This window comes from Balaenoptera ricei, chromosome 11 (assembly GCF_028023285.1).
Source record: "Balaenoptera ricei isolate mBalRic1 chromosome 11, mBalRic1.hap2, whole genome shotgun sequence".
Lineage (NCBI taxonomy): Eukaryota > Metazoa > Chordata > Mammalia > Artiodactyla > Balaenopteridae > Balaenoptera > Balaenoptera ricei.
In genome coordinates, this window is record NC_082649.1 from 49,171,368 (window position 1) to 49,190,539 (window position 19,172).

Consider the following 19,172-nt stretch of genomic DNA (forward strand, 5'->3'; position numbering starts at 1 on the left):
TTTTCCTGATCTTAGAGGATATGGTTTCAGTTATTCACCATTGAGAACGATATTGTCTGTGGGTTTGTCATATATGGCCTTTATTATTTTGAGGTAAGTTCCCTCTATGCCTGCTCTCTGGAGGGTTTTTATCATAAATGGGTGTTGAATTTTGTCAAGAGCTTTTCTGCATCTATTGAGATGATAATATGGTTTTTAATCCTTCAATTTGTTAATATGGTTTATCACATTGATTGATTTGCATATATTGGAGAATTCTTGCGTTCCTGGGATAAATCCCACTTGATCATGGTGTATGCTCCTTTTAATGTGCTGTTGGATTCTGTTTGCTAGTATTTTGTTGAGGATTTCTGCATCTATGTTCATCAGTGATACTGGCCTGTAGTTTTCTTTCTTCGTGACATCTTTGTCTGATTTAGGTATCAGGATGATGGCGGCCTCATAGAATGAGTTTGGGAGTGCTCCTCCCTCTTCTATATTATGGAAGAGTTTGAGAAGGATAGGTGTTAGGTCTTCTCTAAATGTTTGATAGAAATTGCCTGTGAAGCCATCTGGCTTTTGTTTGTTGGAAGATTTTTAATCACAGTCTCAAGTTCAGGGTATGTAATTGGTCTGTTTATATTTTCAATTTCTTCCTGGTTCAGTCTCAGAGGCTGTGCTTTCCTAAGAGTTTGTCCATTTCTTCCAGGTTGTCCATTTCATTGACATATAGTTGCTTGTAGTAATCTCTCATGACCCTTTGTATTTCTGCAGTGTCATTTGTTACTTCTCCTTTTTCATTTCTAATTCTATTGATTTGAGTCTTCTCCATTTTCTTCTTGATGAGTCTGGATAATGGTTTATCAATTTTGTTTATCTTCTCAAAGAACCAGCTTTTAGTTTTATTGATCTTTGCTATTGTTTCCTTCATTTATTTTTTATTTATTTCTGATCTGATATTTATGATTTCTTTCCTTCTGCTAACTTTGGTGGTTTTTTGTTCTCCTTATTGCTTTAGGAGTAAGGTTAGGTTGTTTATTTGAGAGGTTTCTTGTTTCTTGAGGTAGGATCGTATTGCTATAAACTTCCCTCTTAGAATTGCTTTTGCTGCATCCCATAGGTTTTGGGTCATCGTGTTTTCACTGTCATTTGTTTCTAGGTATCTCTCAATTTCCTCTTTGATTTCTTCAGTGATTTATTGGTTATTTAGTAGTGAATTGTTTAGCCTCCATGTGTTTGTATTTTATAGATTTTTTCCTGCAATTGATATCTAGTCTCATAGCGTTGTGGTTGGAATAGATACTTGACACAATTTCAATTTTCTTAATTTACAAAGGCTTGATTTGTGACCCAAGATATGATCTATCCTGGAGAATGTTCCCTGAGCACTTGAGAAGAAAGTGTTTTGTGTTATTTTTGTATGTAATGTCCTATAAACATCAATTAAGTCCTTCTTGTTTAATGTATCATTTAAAGCTTGTGTTTTCTTATTTATTTTTATTTTGGATGATCTGTCCACTGGTGAAAATGGGGTGTTAAAGTCCCCTACTATGATTGTGTTTCTGTCGATTTCCCCTTTTATGGCTGTTAGCATTTGCCTTATGTATTGAGGTGCTCCTATGTTGGGTGCATATATATTTATAATTGTTATATCTTCTTCTTGGATTGATCCCTTGATCGTTATGTAGTATCCTTCTTTGTCTCTGGTAATAAACTTTATTTTAAAACCTATTTTGTCTGATATGAGAATTGCTACTCCAGTTTTCTTTTGATTTCCATTTGCATGGAATATCTTTTTCCATCCCCTCACTTTCAGTCTGTATGTGTCCCTAGGTCTGAAGTGGGTCTCTTGTAGACAGCATATATACGGGTCTTCTTTTTGTATGCATTCAGCCAGTCTATGTCTTTTGGTTGGAGCATTTAATCCATTTACACTTATGTAGTTTTCTATATGTATGTTCCTATTACCATTTTGTTAATTATTTTGTGTTTGTTATTGTAGGCCTCTTCCTTCTCTTGTGTTTCCCGCCTAGAGAAGTACCTTTAACATTTGTAAAGCTAAAGTTGTAAAGCCAGTTTGGTGGTACTGAATTCTCTCAGCTTTTGCTTGTCTGTAAAGGTGTTAATTTCTCCATCAAATTTGCATGAGATCCTTGCTGGGTAGAGTAATCTTGGTTGTAGGTTTTTCCCTTTCATCACTTCAAATATGTCCTGCCAGTCCCTTCTGGGTTGCAGAGTTTCTGCTCAAAGATCAGCTGTTAACCTTATGTGGATTCCCTTGCATGTTATTTGTTGTTTTTCCCTTGCTGCTTTTAATGTTTTTTCTTTGTATTTAATTTTTTTAAATAAATTTATTTATTTATTTATATTTATTTTTTGGCTGTGTTGGGTCTTCGTTTCTGTGCGAGGGCTTTCTCTAGTTGCGGCAAGCAGGGGCCACTCTTCATCGCGGTGTGCGGGCCTCTCACTGTCGCAGCCTCTCTTGTTGCGGAGCACAGGCTCCAGACGCCCAGGCTCAGTGGTTGTGGCTCACGGGCTTAGTCGCTCCGTGGCATGTGGGATCTTCCCAGACCAGGGCTCGAGCCCGTGTCCCCTGCACTGGCAGGCAGATTCCCAACCACTGCGCCACCAGGGAAGCCCTGTATTTAATTTTTGATAGTTTGCTCAATTCTTTTCATTCTTTTTTCTTTATTCTGCTTTGCGGTAGTTATTTCCACTATTTTATCTTCTAGGTCACTTATCCATTCTTTTGCCTCAGTTATTCTGCTATTGACTCCTTCTAGAAAAATATTAATTTCATTTATTATGTTCTTCATCATTGTTTGTTTGCTCTTTAGTTCTTCTAGGTCCTTGTTAAATGTTTCCTGTATTTTCTCCATTCTACTTCCAAGATTTTAGATCATCTTTACCATCATTACTCTGAATTCTTTTTCAGGTAGACTGCCTATTTCCTCTTCATTTGTTTGGTCTGGTGGGTTTTTACCTTGCTCCTTCATCTGTTGTGTGTTTCTCTGTCTTCTCATTTTGTTTTTCTTACTGTGTTTGGGGTCTCCTTTTCGCAGGCTGTACATTCGTAGTTCCTGTTGTTTTTGCTGTCTGCCACCAGTGGCTAAGTTTCGTTTAGTGGGTTGTGTAGGCTTCCTGGTGAAGGGGCCTGGTGCCTGTATTCTGGTGGATGAGGCTGAATCTTGTCTTTCTGGTGGGCAGGACCACGTCCAGTGGTGTGTTTTGGGGTGTCTGTGACCTTATTATGATTTTAGGCAGCCTCTCTGCTAATGGGTGGGGTTGTGTTCCCTTCTTGCTAGTTGTTTGGCATAGGGTGTCCCGCACTGTAGCTTGCGGGTTCTTGAGTGGAGATGGGTCTTAGCACTTACATGGAGATCTTTGGGAGAGCTTTCGCTGTTTGATATTATGTGGAGCTGGGAGGCCTGTGGTGGACCAATGTCCTGAACTTGGCTCTCCCACCTCAGAGGCACAGGCCTGACACCCGGCTGGAGCAACAAGATCCTGTCAGCCCCACGGCTCAGAAGAAAAGGGAGAAAAATAGAAAGAAAGAAAGAAAAATAAATAAAATACAGTTATTAAAATAAAAATTTATTAATAATTTAAAAAATGAAAAGTAATAAAACAAGAAAAAAAGAAAGAAAGAAAGAAAGAAGAGAGCAACCAAACCAAAAAACAAATCCACCAATGATAACAAGTGCTAAAAACTATACAAAAAATTAAAAAGAAAAAAAAAAAAACGGACTGACAGAACCCTAGGACAAATGTAAAAGCAAAGCTATACAGACAAAATCACACAAAGAAGCACACACATACACACTCACAAAACGAGAAAAAGGAAAAAAAACTACATATAAAAAAAAGAAAACAAAAAGGAAGAGAGCCACCAAATCAATTAACAAATCTACCCATGATAATAAATTCTAAATACTAAATTAAGATAAACATAAAACCAGAAACAAATTAGATACAGAAGCAAACCCCAAGTCTACAGTTGCTCTTAAAGTCCACTGCCTCAAATTTGGGATTATTTCTTGTCTATTCAGGTATTCCAGTGATGCAGAGTATATCAAGTTGGTTGTGGAGATTTAATCCACTGCTCCTGAGGCTGCCGGGAGAAATTTCCCCTTCTCCTCTTTGTTCGCACAGCTCTCGGGGTTCGGCTTTGGATTTGGCCCTGCCTCTGCGTATAGGTCGCCTGAGGGTGTCTGTTCTCTCCCACACAGGACAGGGTTAAAGTAGCAGCTGATTAGGGGGCTCTGGCTCACTCAGGCCAGGGGGTAGGGATGGGTATGAAATGGAGGGCGAGCCTGTGGCAGCAGAGGCCAGCATGATGTTGCAACAGCTTGAGGCGCACCGTGTATTCTCCCGGGGAAGTTGTCCCTGGATCACTGGACCCTGGCAGTGGCGGGCTGCAGTTTCCTGGGAGGGGAGGTGTGGGTAGTGACCTGTGCTTGCACACAGGCTTCTTGGTGGCTGCAGCAGCAGCCTTAGCATTTCATGCCCATCTCTGATGTCTGCACTGGTAGCCGCAGCTCACACCCATCTCTGGAGCTTGTTTAGGTGGTGTTCTTAATCCCCTCTCCTCGTGCACCCCCAAAACAATGGTCTCTTGCCTCTCAGGCAGGTCCAGACATTTTCCTGGACTCCCTCCCAGCAAGCTGTGGCACACTAGTCCCCTTCAGGCTGTGTTCATGCAGCCAACCCCAGTCCTCTCCCTGGGATCTGACCTCCAAAGCTGGAGCCTAAGCTCCCAGCCCCCACCCACCCTGGCAGGTGAGCAGACAAGCGTCTCAGGCTGGTGAGTGCTGGTCGGCACCGATCCTCTCTGCAGGAATCTCTCCGCTTTGTCCTCTGCACCCCTGTTGCTGTGCTCTCCTCCATGGCTCCGAAGCTTCCCCCCTGCCACCCCCAGTCTCCGCCAGTAAAGGGGCTTCCTAGTGTGTGGAAACTTTTCCTCCTTCACAGCTCCCTCCCAGAAGTGCAGGTCCCATCCCTATTCTTTTGTCTCTGTTTTTCTTTTTCGTTTGCCCTACCCAGGTTCGTGGGGAGTTTCTTGCCTTTGGGGAAGTCTGAGGTCTTCTGCCAGCGTTCAGTAGGTGTTCTCTAGGAGTTGTTCCTCATGTAGATGTATTTCTGATGTATTTGTGGGGAGGAAGGTGATCTCCACATCTTACTCCTCTGCCATCTTGAAGGTCTCTCCTCTTGCTGCCTTTAGAATCCTCTCTTTATCTTTAACTTTTGCCATTTTAATTATGATAGGTCTTGTTGGGGGTCTCTTTGTGTTCATCTTGTTTGGGACTCTCTGTGCTTCCTGTACCTGAATATGTTTCCTTCTTCAGCATCAGGAAGTTTTCAGCCGTAATTTCATCAAATATATTTTCTACCCCTTTCTCTCTCTCTTCTCCTTCTGGGACCCATATTATGTGAGCGTTAGTATACATGTTGTCCTAGAGGTCCCTTAAACAAGTCTCATTTCTTAATATCTATTTTTCTTTTTGCTGTTTTGATTGGGTGATTTCCATTATTCCATCTCCCAGGTCACTAGTATGCTCTTCTGTTTGTATCACTTAATCTGCTGTTAATTCCCTCTACTGTATTTTTCATTTCAGTTATTATATTCTTCAGTTCTGTCTGTTTTTTAAACAAATATTTTCTAGTTCTTTGTTAACATTCTCACTGTGTTCATGTACTCTTTTTTCCCCCAAGTTCAGTTAGCATTTTCATTACTATTGCTTTGAACTCTTTATCAGGTAAATTATTTACCTCTAGTTCATTAAGATTTTCCTTTCAGGTTTTTTTTCTTATTTCTTTTGAAACATAGTCTTCTCTGTCTTCTCATTTTGTTTGACTTTCTCTGTCACTATAAAATTAGGGGAAACAGTTACCTACTCTGTCCTTGTGTGGGAGTGCCCCTATGAAGTCTTTGTGTGCCCAGTTGCCTTGGTGGGAGAGCTGGGTCTGACATTAGCATAGGCCACGTCTTCTCCCAGTGTGTGCTGGCAGCTACCACCTAGGTGGGAGGTAGGGGCAGAGTTGGAGGGGCTAGAGCCAGAGCCAGGTGCCACCTGGAGCTTCTCCTCGGCTCAGTGGCCATCACCACCCTGTCAAGGGTGGGGTCAGAGACACAGGGGCTGCAGCAGGAGCCCTGAGGAAGTTGGGTTTCTTCCAGGTGTGATGGCAGTCTCAGCCTTGGTTTGGGGTATAGATTCAGGGCCTGAGGGCTTGAGGCTGTACTTTTTTTCTGATTTCACTTTATTCCTGATGTGCTTGCTTGGCTAGAGGCTGGGTTGTGGCTGGAGGGGTTGGTATCACACTACTGAGCTGAGCTTGCTCCCTCCCAAGAGTGCCCAGGGACACACATGCTGGCAATGGCTGCCTATGCCCTGGTCAGAGGCAGGGCTGGGATCCAAGCCAGCTCTGTTCCCTCCAAGTGTGCACACTCTCGTAGTTAGTGGCATCCTCTGCCTTAGTGGAGAGCAGTGCTGGAGCACGAGGGGCTAGAGCAGGAGCCAGGTGAGGGATGGGTGGGTGGTGATGCAGCAGTCCTGGCTAGCTGGCCAGAGCCCCTGGCAGTTTTCAGTGTGCTGCCTCCACACTTTGACTGGGAGCAAGCAAGTCTGTGTGCTCTTCAAGAGCAGAGGCCCAGTTTCTTACAGCCCTTCGGTAAGCCCCACTGGGTTTCAAACCAGCTAAGGGGCTTGTCTTCCCGGTGTTGTATCCCAGGGCTGGGGTGTCCAATGTGGGGCTGGAATCCCTCACTCCCCAGGGAGGATCCCTGAGCCTGTGATGTCCCCTCCTCTCCTGTGTCCCTGCTAAGGGTGTAGATCCTGACCACATCGCTTCTCCCTTCCTACCAGACTCCATGTGGATCTTTCTTTACAGCCTTGGTTGCAGAAGAGCTGTTCTGCTTGTCCCCAGGTTGATTTCAACAAGAGCTGTTGTTTGGATGAGGGGAGGTGAGCCCAGCATCCTCCTAATCTGCCACTTTGATCTCTCTCTCCTTTCTTGACTTTAATAACCATGAGTATAATACACAAGTCTTAATCAAATTTTAAGTCATTATCATTTCATGCTTTATCTTTATGCTATTTGTTTTCAAGTTCTAACAAAGGGGGCTTGCACTATGGTTATGACAGACATATCTGCTGAATTCTTATTTAACAAAGTTCAGTCTATGCATTTATTATATACAAAATAAGGCAAGAGATTGAGGAGAAAGGGCCAACTACATAATTTGGGGAGTGTCCCACATAATATAAATTGTGAGGCGCCAGCAGGGAGTGAGGAAGTCAATCTCCCCTTCCCACAGTCCAGCATCCCAGTTGATGGTAGACAAGAAACCCCCCAAGATATTGCAACCTCCATGACAGCAGGATGCAATTGGTACCTGGATTAGAGGTCAGCAAGAGGCCCCCACTGAATCACCCTCCAAACAAGCCAGGGTGCCACCAGCCTGGTCAGGGATGGCCTCCACTTTGCCCCACCCCAGATGCAGCAGGGCACCTGCTCCACCCTGACCATCTCCTTGCCTGCCTCCATATCCTATTGGGGGAGAAGTGTAAAGGTGGAACACAGTCCTCCCTTGCTGACACACCCAATCACCATACCAGGTAGAGGGAAGCAGCAATGGGACAGGGACAGGGAGGTGGAGCTGGAGGCCAGGCAGAGGCCCAGAGGGCTGGAAGCAGGTGGCTGAGAACTTAAGCCAGGGAGCTGGAGGGACCACACGTGCACTAGGGTCCAAGCCCCCAACACACATGCTTCTTTTCCCATCAGACTTCACTTCTAAAACACAAATTCAAAGATAAAATTATTGAGAATTTCATGACCTTGAATACTGTATTCAAGTTTCTTACTTTCACTCATAATCACAAAAGAAGTTAAGTGTTCAACTTCACTTTTAATTAAATCTGGTTCCTCACCTTCACTTAATTAGCAAAAGGGATCAAAGCGGATAAAAATGCTCAGTTGACCAAGTGTTGATTATGACTACAAAAACCCCTTTCATTAGTGCAGATATTCTAAAGTCTTAGTCTGAATTCTAAGTTCTAAATTCAAGGTACTGTCAGTTGAATGATCAACTGAGCTATTTTTTTTTTAATAAAAAAGCAATGTAAGCTAGTTTTACAAATTATACAGTTATATATTATGGTAAATGGAATCCAGAATGGCCTCTGTGCTGGCATTTAGTCATCCACTCCTCTCCCAAAGCTACTCCCCTTCCTATGTTTGCCATCATCAGAAAAGGAACCACCTGGGAGATGCAGTTTAGCATCATAATTAGGCCTGCAGGCCCTGGGTCTGATTGTTGGGGGTTAAATCCTGGCTCGCCCTTTATTAACTCTGATCTTGGGCAAGGTTTAGCTTCTAAATCCCAGATAGCCTGGGACTATAATCTGTAAAATGGGATAATCATAGTATCTACCACATCAAGCTGGTATGGTGATTAAGTGAAGCCATCCCTGTAAAGTGCCCAATAAATTAAAAAGAAAATCCACAATTTTCTTTCTCTTCCATCTCCTCCCTCATTCAGCCAACACCAAATCCTGTGGCTTCTACCTCCCAAATATTTCTTAAATCCGTATCATTCCCCTCTAATCCCATGGCTATTGGCCTATTTCATCATCACTTGCTTGGACCACTGAAACAGTCTCCTAAATGACATGCACATCTCTTGTCCACCTCTGATCCATATTGTAAACTGCTACCAGAAAAACATTCCAAAATTGATGACATCACTCCTCTGCTCAGAATTCCTCAATATCCCCTCATGGCCCAAGAGGACAAAATTAAAACTCCCTGCATGCGATACAAGCCCCTCCTGAACTAGCCCTTACCTCCCTCCACAGCCTCACCCCCTCTTCCCCCCGCCAGCAACACACCAAATGCTCCTACTTGTTCTTTCGCAAACAGCCCATGGCTCACCTATGCCCCCATTTCTTGGTTATTTTATTCACTCTGCTTGAATTTGGTTTTTGCTGATTATATCTACTCTTTCCCAAACCACATCCCTTATGTGCTTACCACTCTTTTCCAAGTCTCCATTAGGAAGACTTCTTGGACCACCCTTAGACAGACTCACTGTCCGCCTTTTACATGTTCTCATTGCACTGTCTATATTTAAGTACGTAAAACGACTGTAACTATTGTATCATAATGGTCTGTTCCACCACTGGAAACTGGAAACTTGTTGAGAGGAGGGACCTGTGTCTCCTTCACCATGATCTCCCCTGCACGTAAAATGGAATCTGGGTCCTGATGGGTACTCAGCAAGTGAATGAATGAACAAATGAATGAACAAATGAACTAAGCCTAACATCTAAGAATTTACCCGTCTATAACCTAAAATATTTCGGTATAGACTTTTGGAATCCTAGGAATATCTCCTACCAGAAGTTCCAGTTTATCCTCATTGCTGTGAAATGCCTCCCTGCTTGGATATTTCAGAGAAATTCTTAAGAGCAACCGAATGCTTTAATGATTCTCTAATCAAATAAGCATAAAATCACGTTCTAGAAAAAAATCTGGGATATTCCACTCATGCTACCCACTTCATCCCCGCTCTACTCTGAGAGACCAGATGGAAAGAAGTAAAGGGATACAATGTTCAGCTATCTTCATTTCATGTTTTAAGAAACAAAGAGGTGGGACTTCCCCAGGGGCACAGTGGTTAAGAATCCGACTACCAATGCACGGGACACAGGTTTGATCCCTGGTCCGGCAAGATCCCACATGTCACGGAGCAACTAAGTCCGTGTGCCACAACTACTGAGCCTGCGTGCCTACGGCCCATGCTCTGCAGCAAGAGAAGCCACCGCAAGGAGAAGCCTGTGCACCGCAAAGAATAGTCCTACCTGCTCACCACAACTAGAGAAAGCCCGCGTGCAGCAACGAAGACCCAACACAGCCAAAAATAAATAAAATTAAATCTTTAAAAAAAAAAAAAAAGAAACAAAGAGTTGAAGATAGGGTGGAAAATGTAAAGATCCACTGTCCTTAGAACTAGCCAAAACTAACTTCTTTAGTCCTTATGACTGCCTCTGAAACAAAGTGCCAGACAGCTTATGCAACCAAGCACAGACAGAGAAAACTTAGGCAATGGGAATATTGTGTGCATAAAAGGAAATGTTCTTCCTTTACTTTAAAGGAAGTTCTTACTTTAGAAAGTAAATAGATAACATTCTCTTAACAGTGTACTGGAAGGTAAAAACGGTAATGCTGGTACTGAGCAGAGCAGTAAAATATATTTATTTTCTGCCTCAAACTCTTCAGAGTTACTAAGTTATTCTCCCAATTTAAAAGTCTGCTAAGGTAAGAAACTAAGAAAACAGGAAATTGAATTTGTTCTCTAGTTCTTTTGAAACTTAATTTTTAAAAAAAATTATTTATTTATTTATTTTGGCTGCATTGGGTCGTCGTTGTTGGGTCTTCATTGCTGCGTGCGGGCTTTCTCTAGTTGTGGTGAGCGGGGACTACCCTTCATTGCGGTGTGCAGGCTTCTCATTGCGGTGGCTTGTCTTGTTGCAGAGCTCAGGCTCTAGGCATGTGGGCTTCAGTAGTTGTGGCACGTGGGCTCAGTAGTTGTGGCTTGCAGGCTCTAGAGTGCAGGCTCAATAGTTGTGGCACACGGGCTTAGTTGCTCCGCGGCATGTGGGATCTTCCCAGACCAGGTCTTGAACCCATGTCCCCTGCATTGGCAGGCAGATTCTCAACCACTGCGCCACCAGGGAAGTCCCTGAAACTTAATTTTTAAAGACTGAAAATCCAAAGCAATTCAAGTATGTAATTGCATGCAACTCACAACTGATTTTGGTTTTATGTCAAATTTTCTAAAGATAAAACTTCACAATGTGAACCCACTGTCTTGAATAACTTTAAATGAAAACTACATCTGTTATAGGCTGCACACTGCAATCTTAATTTGTAGTCAGCTTTAAAATTAAATTGTCATTTCCTACTAATTATGGCACCTTAGTATTTTGAATTAAAAGTGTACTCAGAACATTTCGTCTGGAGTCCCCTAATAGTGTTCATTCATCCTCTTAAACACTCTGGTGACAGGGAACTCACCACCCATCAGCAGCCTGCTCCACTGTGGATATCTCTAATTCTGACACACACTTCCTAACGGTGAGGTCACCTTGGCCCCCCCAGAACTTCCATTCCATGGTCTTGGCTCCATTCGCTGAGGTTCCACATAATAAATCCGATTGTTTTCATATTCTCGATGCCATTCCATTTTCCCAGTTAACTGAAGTATTTTTTAAACCTCTTACGATTGTACTCCAAAACTTGTTGACTCAACTTCCAGCCCACAGTGGGAACAACCCACTTCTCTCCATCAACACCACCACTCTAGTCAAAGCCACCATCATCTCTCAGTGGACAGCTGAACCTGGTTCTCCTTCCCACTCTCATTCCCTTCAGTCTATTCCCTGGAGATCAGCCAGAATGATCTCTGCTAAAGAAATTTTCACTATGTCTCAACCTGTTAATAACCCTTCAGTCCTCTCCTCAATACTGGAGATAAAAATTCAAAACCCTCAATGTGGCCTGTAGAACCTGTCAACCTGGGTCCTGTCAGCCTCCCAGGTCCATTTGCTGGCTATTCTCTCCCTTACTTGACATGCTGCATCTCCAACTTTTTTCAGTTCTTCAAATTAACAAGCTCTTTTGCTCAGGAAAGCCTTCAGAGATGTGGGTCTATGAAATGCTTTCTCCACTCTGTTTACTATTTGAGAAGTAGTGAAGTTCAGGTCTCAGATTACATGTCCTTTCTTCAGAGAAAACCTTTCCCAAATCCCCAGACTAGACCAAGTCCTTCTGTAATCTCTCATTGCCCCTTTTACCATCCTTCATCAAATTTATCATAATTTTTATATACTTCATTCCATAAATAATAATATTATTAATAACAATACCTAAATTAATTGAGGGCTCACTACATGCTGGGAACTGTGCTAAGACCATCACAAGCATGATCTTATTTAGGCTTCAAAACAAGCCCATGAGTAGTTACTATTGCTACCTATATATCACAGATGAGGAAAGTGGGGCTTGGGAAGGTTAAGGTGAGTGGAAAAGTGGGGATTAGAATCCACTCAATTCTAGAACCTACTGATGTTCTTAACCTTTTCATGATAATGCTGATATCTGACTTTTCCACTAACCTCCTAGCCCCAAGAGGCATGGACACCAATAGCCAGGAAGCCTGTCATAAGCAAATTATGGTCCTGTTTTCCCAATGCCACAAAATCAGAATAATGTCTCTGTACTACCCTCTCCTATTTTTCGTGGCACTCAAATACCTAAGAAAAGGAGAAATTAAATGAGTAACTCTGGTATTCTTGTCTTGACCTCTCTGGAGACTTCTTGAATTTTTAAGGCACTTTCCAGAAAACAAATAGCAGAGAACAGGAGATGAGCAGTTTAAATACATTTGTCTGGATTCATTAGCAATAGGGTGGATCTAGTGTAACGTGGAATTCAGATGATTTAGAAAGGGGTTTCAGCTCATTTCCCACGATATTTATAATGATAACTGCCAACATTGCTCAAGATTTACCATTTGCCAAAGCTCTATGCTAAGTGATTTGCATGTTATAATCATCACATCAGCTTGATGAGGTTGGTACTATTACGACCCCCATTTTACCAGATGAGGAAACAGATGCTGAAAGAATAGTCAAATTGTCTGCTCAGAGTCCACAGTTAGTGAAACTCAGCCCCAGCTGGGCCTGAGGTACTTAATATTGTAGGGCAGCATTGTGCTGAGCAAGGAAAGATTCAAGATATAATCCTACAAACGTGAGGAGTATCTATTAATGCTAAACAATGGGCTGGAAGGAGAAACCAAAGGGAAAGGGACACAGCCATGAAAATACATTTATTACATTGCATCAGAGGTGGTGCCAAGAGCTAGGATAGATACAGAATTGAGATTTAAAGGAACTGGGCAGGGGGATAGGTATAGTTTCCATCTGGGGTGACCCTAGGATTTCTATTATCACAATAAGGATTTGACTCAGCTTGATGGGGCAGAGTAGTAATCTTGGGCCAATTTAAGGTCATAAAATGGTCCAGAAATAACGATCAGCCAGGTAAATGAGTCATTTATTCATACAACCAGTAAATTGTTAAGGGTCTACTTTGTACTAGGCATTGCTCTGGGCACTGAATAGCTATAAACTAAACTGAAAAAGTCCCCATTTTTGTGGAGTTTTCATTCTGGTGGGAAAGAGAGACAATTAAGGAACAAGTCTGCATGCACATGTATAATGTGTTAGGGGTGGCGGGTGTTGTGAACTTTATAAACCGGTCAAGGGCACAAGAGAGTCTAGAGAGGTTGTGGGGGCATCAGGGCAGGTGCCCTGATTATGCAGAGACCCAGTTTCCGCAGAAACCAGAGGAAGTAAGGGCCTGTGCCACTGCGTGTATCAGAGGGAAGAAAGTGCCAGGAAAAGGGAAGAGCAGTAGCGAGGAGCTCCCTGTGGTTGGAGTGGAGGGAGCAGAGGGAAAGTGGGAGGGGAAGGGTGAGGGATCAGCTGGGACAAGCTCTGTGGGGGCAGAACTTTGAGACTCTATAGGGATAAGGACTTTCATTAAACTCCTACTATATGGATATATGGAGCACTTCTTTCTGACTTTCTTTGAAAAATTAAAATACTTCTTAAAAATAGAAAGGAAAAAATGCTTGCCATTTTATCATCTAACATGGCCTTTTTCAGTTTCATATGTTCTTGTCTACTCTTTTCCATATTCATGCACATTTTACATTTTTTTCATAGTTATAAATACGTGTACATTTTGTTTGTTTTACTTAGTTTCAGATCATACTTGGTTTTTTTGTTTGTTTTCATTTTTTAATTAAAATTTTTTTTAATTAATTTTTTACTGGCATATAGTTGATTTACAATGTTGCATTAGTTTCTGCTGTACAGCAAAGTGAATCACCCATACATGTACTTATGTCCACTCTCCTCCAGACTTCATTCCCATATAGGTCATTACAGAGCACTGAATAGAGTTCCCTTTTTTATACAATAGGTCCCTATTTATTATCTTTTATATATAGTAGTGTGTATATTTCAATCCCAATCTCCCAATTTATCGCCCCTCCCTTTCCCCCTTGGTAACCATAAGTTTGTTTTCTACATCTGTGACTCAATTTCTGTTTTGTAAACAGGTTCATGTGTACCATTTTTTTTAGATTCCACATATAAGCGCTATCATATGATATTTGTCTTTCTTTGTCTGACTTACTTCACTCATTATGACAATCTCTAGGTCCATCCATGTTGCTGCAAATGGCATTATTTCCTTCTTTTTTATGGCTGAGTAATATTCCATGGTATATATGTACCACATCTTTATCCATTCCTCTGTCAATGGACATTTAGGTTGCTTCCATGTCCTGGCTATTGTAAATAGTGCTGCAATGAATACTGGTGTGCATGTATCCTTTCAAATTATGGTTTTCTCTGGATATATACCCAGGAGTGGGATTTCTGGATCATATGGTAGTTCTATTTTTAGTTTCTTAAGGAACTTCCATACTCTTCTCCATAGTGGCTGTATCAATTTACATTCCCACCAACAGTGTATGAGGTTCCCTTTTCTCCACACCCATTCCAGCATTTATGGTTTGTAGATTTTTTGATGATGGCCATTCTAACCGGTGTGAGGTGATTACCTCATAGTTTTGATTTTCATTTCTCTAATAATTAGTGATGTTGAACATCTTTTCATGTGCCTCTTGACCATCTGTATACCTTCTTTGGAGAAATGTCTATTTAGCAGATCATACTTATTTTACAGGTTGATATAAAGCCTTCTGAATAATCAATCTAATGGTTGCATAATATTTCAAGTGAATGTACTACTTCCGCTTGGACACTTGGTTGGCTTCCAAATGGTCCTTATGACTGGTGATGCACAAACATTTTTCTAGCTTTGGATTATTTGAGAGCCCTTCCTCTTCCTCTTAATATTTACATAGTGAATTTGCATAGATATGAGGTATTTCTTGACAATCCCTATAGGTTTGAAGTTATGAGACTAATTACCTGCTGATGATAGTGGTCACCTTTTCAGAATAGATGCCTTCTGGCACTGGTTCATATACCGCCTCCACTATCTGCAAAACAAACAGACTAGAATGATGGAAGTAAAGGAGTCACAGGCGCCTTTGAGTGGTGATACTTGGCCATACACAAGAGTTACTTAACAAGCATCATAATTTCATGCACACATTTTCATCAGAAACAAAAATATCCCAGCAAATTAAAAATTAGCATTAATTAAACAGTTCTTGAGCATAGAATTGTATTCTTCAAATTGAGTTAAAGTTAACCTCAGATTCATAATAAATGATGTGTAGGATAATACAATATGCTAGACCGAGGGCAGTTCAAACCACAATTAAGAATAAAAGACCAAAAGCAGTTTGATATATTTATTTTTATAATTTTCTATGATAAATTGAAGACAATTATAAGGGGAAATGTGCCTTAGCACATGATGTAGATTTAGAAGAAAGGAAGAAAAATAAACTGGATCATGTGGTTAATAAAACAATGACTGCTTTTAAGTGACAGTTTTATTAAAATCACAAAGGTTCTATTTAAGAAGAAAAGGAATGGTGTTTTTGGCAACATGAGACCCTTTTGTCTTCCAAGGTTGCTTACTTTTGTGGCCAGGGAGAGCATGTTTGTGCTGTAGAAGGGAGGATTCAGAGTCGCCATCTGATAAAGGATGCAGCCTGCTGCCCAGACATCAGCCTTCTCCCCATACGGCTCACTCTTCAGCACCTCAGGGCTGAATTAAAATAAGGATGTTAATGCTCAATGAAAAAGGGAGGAGTCAGTACAGAAAAAAGTACAATTTTCAAGCTATAGTTGGAGATATAAGGAAAAAATGGAAACTCGATCACCATTTCAAGTAAACATATTAAAATATATTTTTGAATTCTCTCAGACTCATGTGAACCAAGAAGCACAACCAAGCAATTCTAATTTAAGCAATAAATGTCAATAAACAACTCCTATTAAATGTCCTTTTACTTCCAGAAAAAACTACCCCTCCGTGGTAGACGGAATGATTGGCCCCAGTTCTCACTATTCTGGAGATTTTGAATATCCCACTCTTTCCTCTTGGTGGGCAGTGTTTGCTACCCACTCCTGCCTTTGCTTTTGTTGTGTTGGCCAGTGGAATGTGGAAGTGGCAGTGCAACAGATCAGGGCCTCAGTCTTAACAGGTGTTGAGTGCTTCCATTTGTCCCTCCAGGAGCTTCTGTCCAAAAGAACATTGTATCCCAGGTAGCTAGGATAGCCCAGCCTAGGCCCAGCACAAGACACATGGAGCAGATCTGCACACATAAACCTGCATCCTGAAGGAGACCCAGCCCAGGAGACCCACAGACCTGTGAGTCTGACAATAAATGCTTATTGTTGAATGCCACTGAGATTTCATGGTGATTTGTTATGCAGCATTATTATGAGCAAAACTGACTGACATAGCACCATCCCTTTGCTATTCAATGCTAGCTTATAAAGTAGGAAGCAAGACCATATTTAAATGTGTTGCAGAAAATGACAACTTCCATCATGTTCATCTCTTCTGAAATTTCATATCTAGTCTGAATAAGGATGCTGTCAGCCTTTAAATGAAGTTAAGCTGTGAGGGTTTATGGGTTTGACATTTTTTTTAATGTGGAGGGGTGGGTAGTTCCCTTGGATATTTTGAACTGATAGAAGTTTCCTCTCTCATATTTGTAGACTGAAACTCAGCAAAGTGTTAAAAGCGCTCAGCACACACACAACCCTAAATTAAGTAGTTTGATAATTCAGTTCTAAAGTATGTATTTAGGACTGTGCTCAACCTTCTAAATTAATGGAGTAGGAATTAATGGTTAACTTGGGCAGTGGGATTAAGATACAGAGAAACTCATAAATTGGTATCAGAACAGAGTAAGTATTGGCTGTTAAGAATAACCAAGGAGTTGCAATTCTTGTGAGATTATGGAGAATGATTCCTGGTTTAAGATTTACATTATGTATTTACAGAGGAAGTGTGATTTCAAGATCTCTCAGTTAAGCATTTTCATAGGTACTGTCTTTGAGTTCAATAATATGGCAATGGGGGAATCCGGGTGAAATTTCCAGGGCTCTACTGGTCCTAAGTGTATAAAAGTGTCCCCTGTTGTCACTCGATCAACTGCTCACATTAAAAAATGCCATAGGGCTTCCCTGGTGGCACAGTGGTTGAGAATCTGCCTGCCAATGCAGGGGACACGGGTTCGAGCCCTGGTCTGGGAAGATCCCACATGCCACGGAGCAACTGGGCCTGTGAGCCACAGTTACTGAGCCTGCGCATCTGGAGCCTGTGCTCCGCAACAAGAGAGGCCGCGAAAGTGAGAGGCCCGAGCACCGCGATGAAGAGTGGCCCCCAATTGCCGCAACTAGAGAAAGCCCTCGCATAGAAACGAAGACCCAACACAGCCATAAATAAATAAATAAATAAATAAAAATTTTAAATGCCATAAAAGGAAAAAAGTGTCTTCAACAAAAAAAATCCTTGGCTCCGCACAAATGGCTCATGTTTTAATCTACTGAGAACTCAGAAGATTTGTTTCATATTTCCAAAAGCTCATGAAGCAGGTGCTGTGAGTGCGCCACCCATCACCCACTCAGATCTCTTTTCCATTTCCTGTTTCCTGTGTGCTTTCACTCTCAACAGCCAGTGTCTGTACTTCTCTGGAGGACAGCCTTCATTTTTCCTCAAAAGATAACTACTCACTGTAGAGAAAAACTCTTGTAAGAGTAGAATTTACTTACTTTATTTTTCTCATCATTACACCTCTTCCTTCATCTCACTAGAGACCACACACTCCTTTCATCCCCACAGGCATGCCCCTTTGCAATATGGCTGTGCCGCTCCTCCCAATAAAAGATGGAGTCTATTTTGTACCCCTTGAATCTGGGCTTAACCATATAACTTGCTTTGGCCAAGAAGACATCAGGAAAAGTGATGCAAGGAGAGAACAGAAAAGCACTTACTCTTTGTGGCTTGCTCTCTTCCTGCTCTTGAAAACCCTACGATCACAAGCAGGTGATTGAGCCCAGGCTTGCCTGCTGGATGATGACCATCACATGGCTCAGTTACCTACAGAGCCCCTACCCACAGCCACTCTACCACCACATCCATCAGTGAAGCCTTTGAAAACCAGGTGACCACAATGCACAGGTGAGCCCAGACAACACAGATAAGCAATCCCAGCTCAAACCAGCCCACAATTTGCCAGTGCACAGTATATTGAGAAGAAGAAAAAGGTTATTGTATCAATCCACTAAGTTTTGAGGTCCTTAGTCAAAGTTAACTGCCATGACAGCTTTCATCAGATTCTCAAAGCTGCCCATGCCTCCTTGAAAAAGACAGAGAATCACTTCTCTGGAAGAGAACAAGAAAGGGCAATAAAAGACAACACGGTTGCCAACTATCACTTTGCTTCTGGGGTCCAACTTCAAATATTCTCTAAGATAAAAGAATTTCATAATTACAATTAAAAGCAATGGCAAACACAGACAGAGTTTGATTTCCAAAAACCACACAAAATGTTCTGTTATGGTCTAAATTGTGTCCCCCCAAAATTCATGTGTTGAGTCCCAACCCCCAGTACCTCAGAATGTAACCGTATATGCAGATAAGGCCTGCATGAGCTGATCAGAGCTGCCATTGGGGTGGCCCTAATCCAGTATGACTGGTGTCTGTATTAGAAGAGGAAGAGACACCAGGAGTGTACGAGGAACAACCATGGGAAGAGGCAGGAAGAAGGCGGGGCTGGCATTTGCAAGCCAAGGAGAGGCCTCAGAGGAAACCAAACCTGCCAACATCTTGATCTTGGACTCCAGCCTTCAAATAAATTTCTGTTGTTTAAGCCACCCAGGCTGTGGTATTTTTTATGGCAGCAGGTTCTATGGAAAAAACCTATTCATGTGTTTTTCATCTTTAAAAAGAACCCAGCCTTTGGGAAATATGGCTAAAGTAATGATTCAATCACTACTTATTTTGGTGATTATTGTTTAGAGACGATTGTAAAATAATTCACTGTCTTGTAATAATTTCCAATTTCTCCACTTAAGGTGAGCCCAACCACATTTAAAGAAATACAGAGTTACAGCTAGCAATGC

The 19,172-nt window shown here is 41.7% G+C and overlaps 1 protein-coding gene across 8 annotated transcripts in view; it reads right to left on the minus strand.

Moving 5' to 3' along the window:
- Positions 1–19,172, minus strand: part of NEK10 (NIMA related kinase 10) — a 309,939-nt gene that overhangs the window by 118,276 nt on the left and 172,491 nt on the right. For 7 of the 8 annotated variants that reach the window (XM_059937555.1, XM_059937551.1, XM_059937552.1 and 4 more), the window contains 2 exons: positions 15,672–15,801; positions 15,051–15,121 (listed from right to left, as the gene is read on the minus strand). In XM_059937555.1, coding sequence (XP_059793538.1) covers positions 15,051–15,121; positions 15,672–15,801 — 201 coding nt within the window. Of the gene's footprint in view, positions 1–7,202; positions 7,771–15,050; positions 15,122–15,671; positions 15,802–19,172 lie in introns of those variants that run through there. The other variant, XM_059937557.1, reaches the window with a different exon arrangement.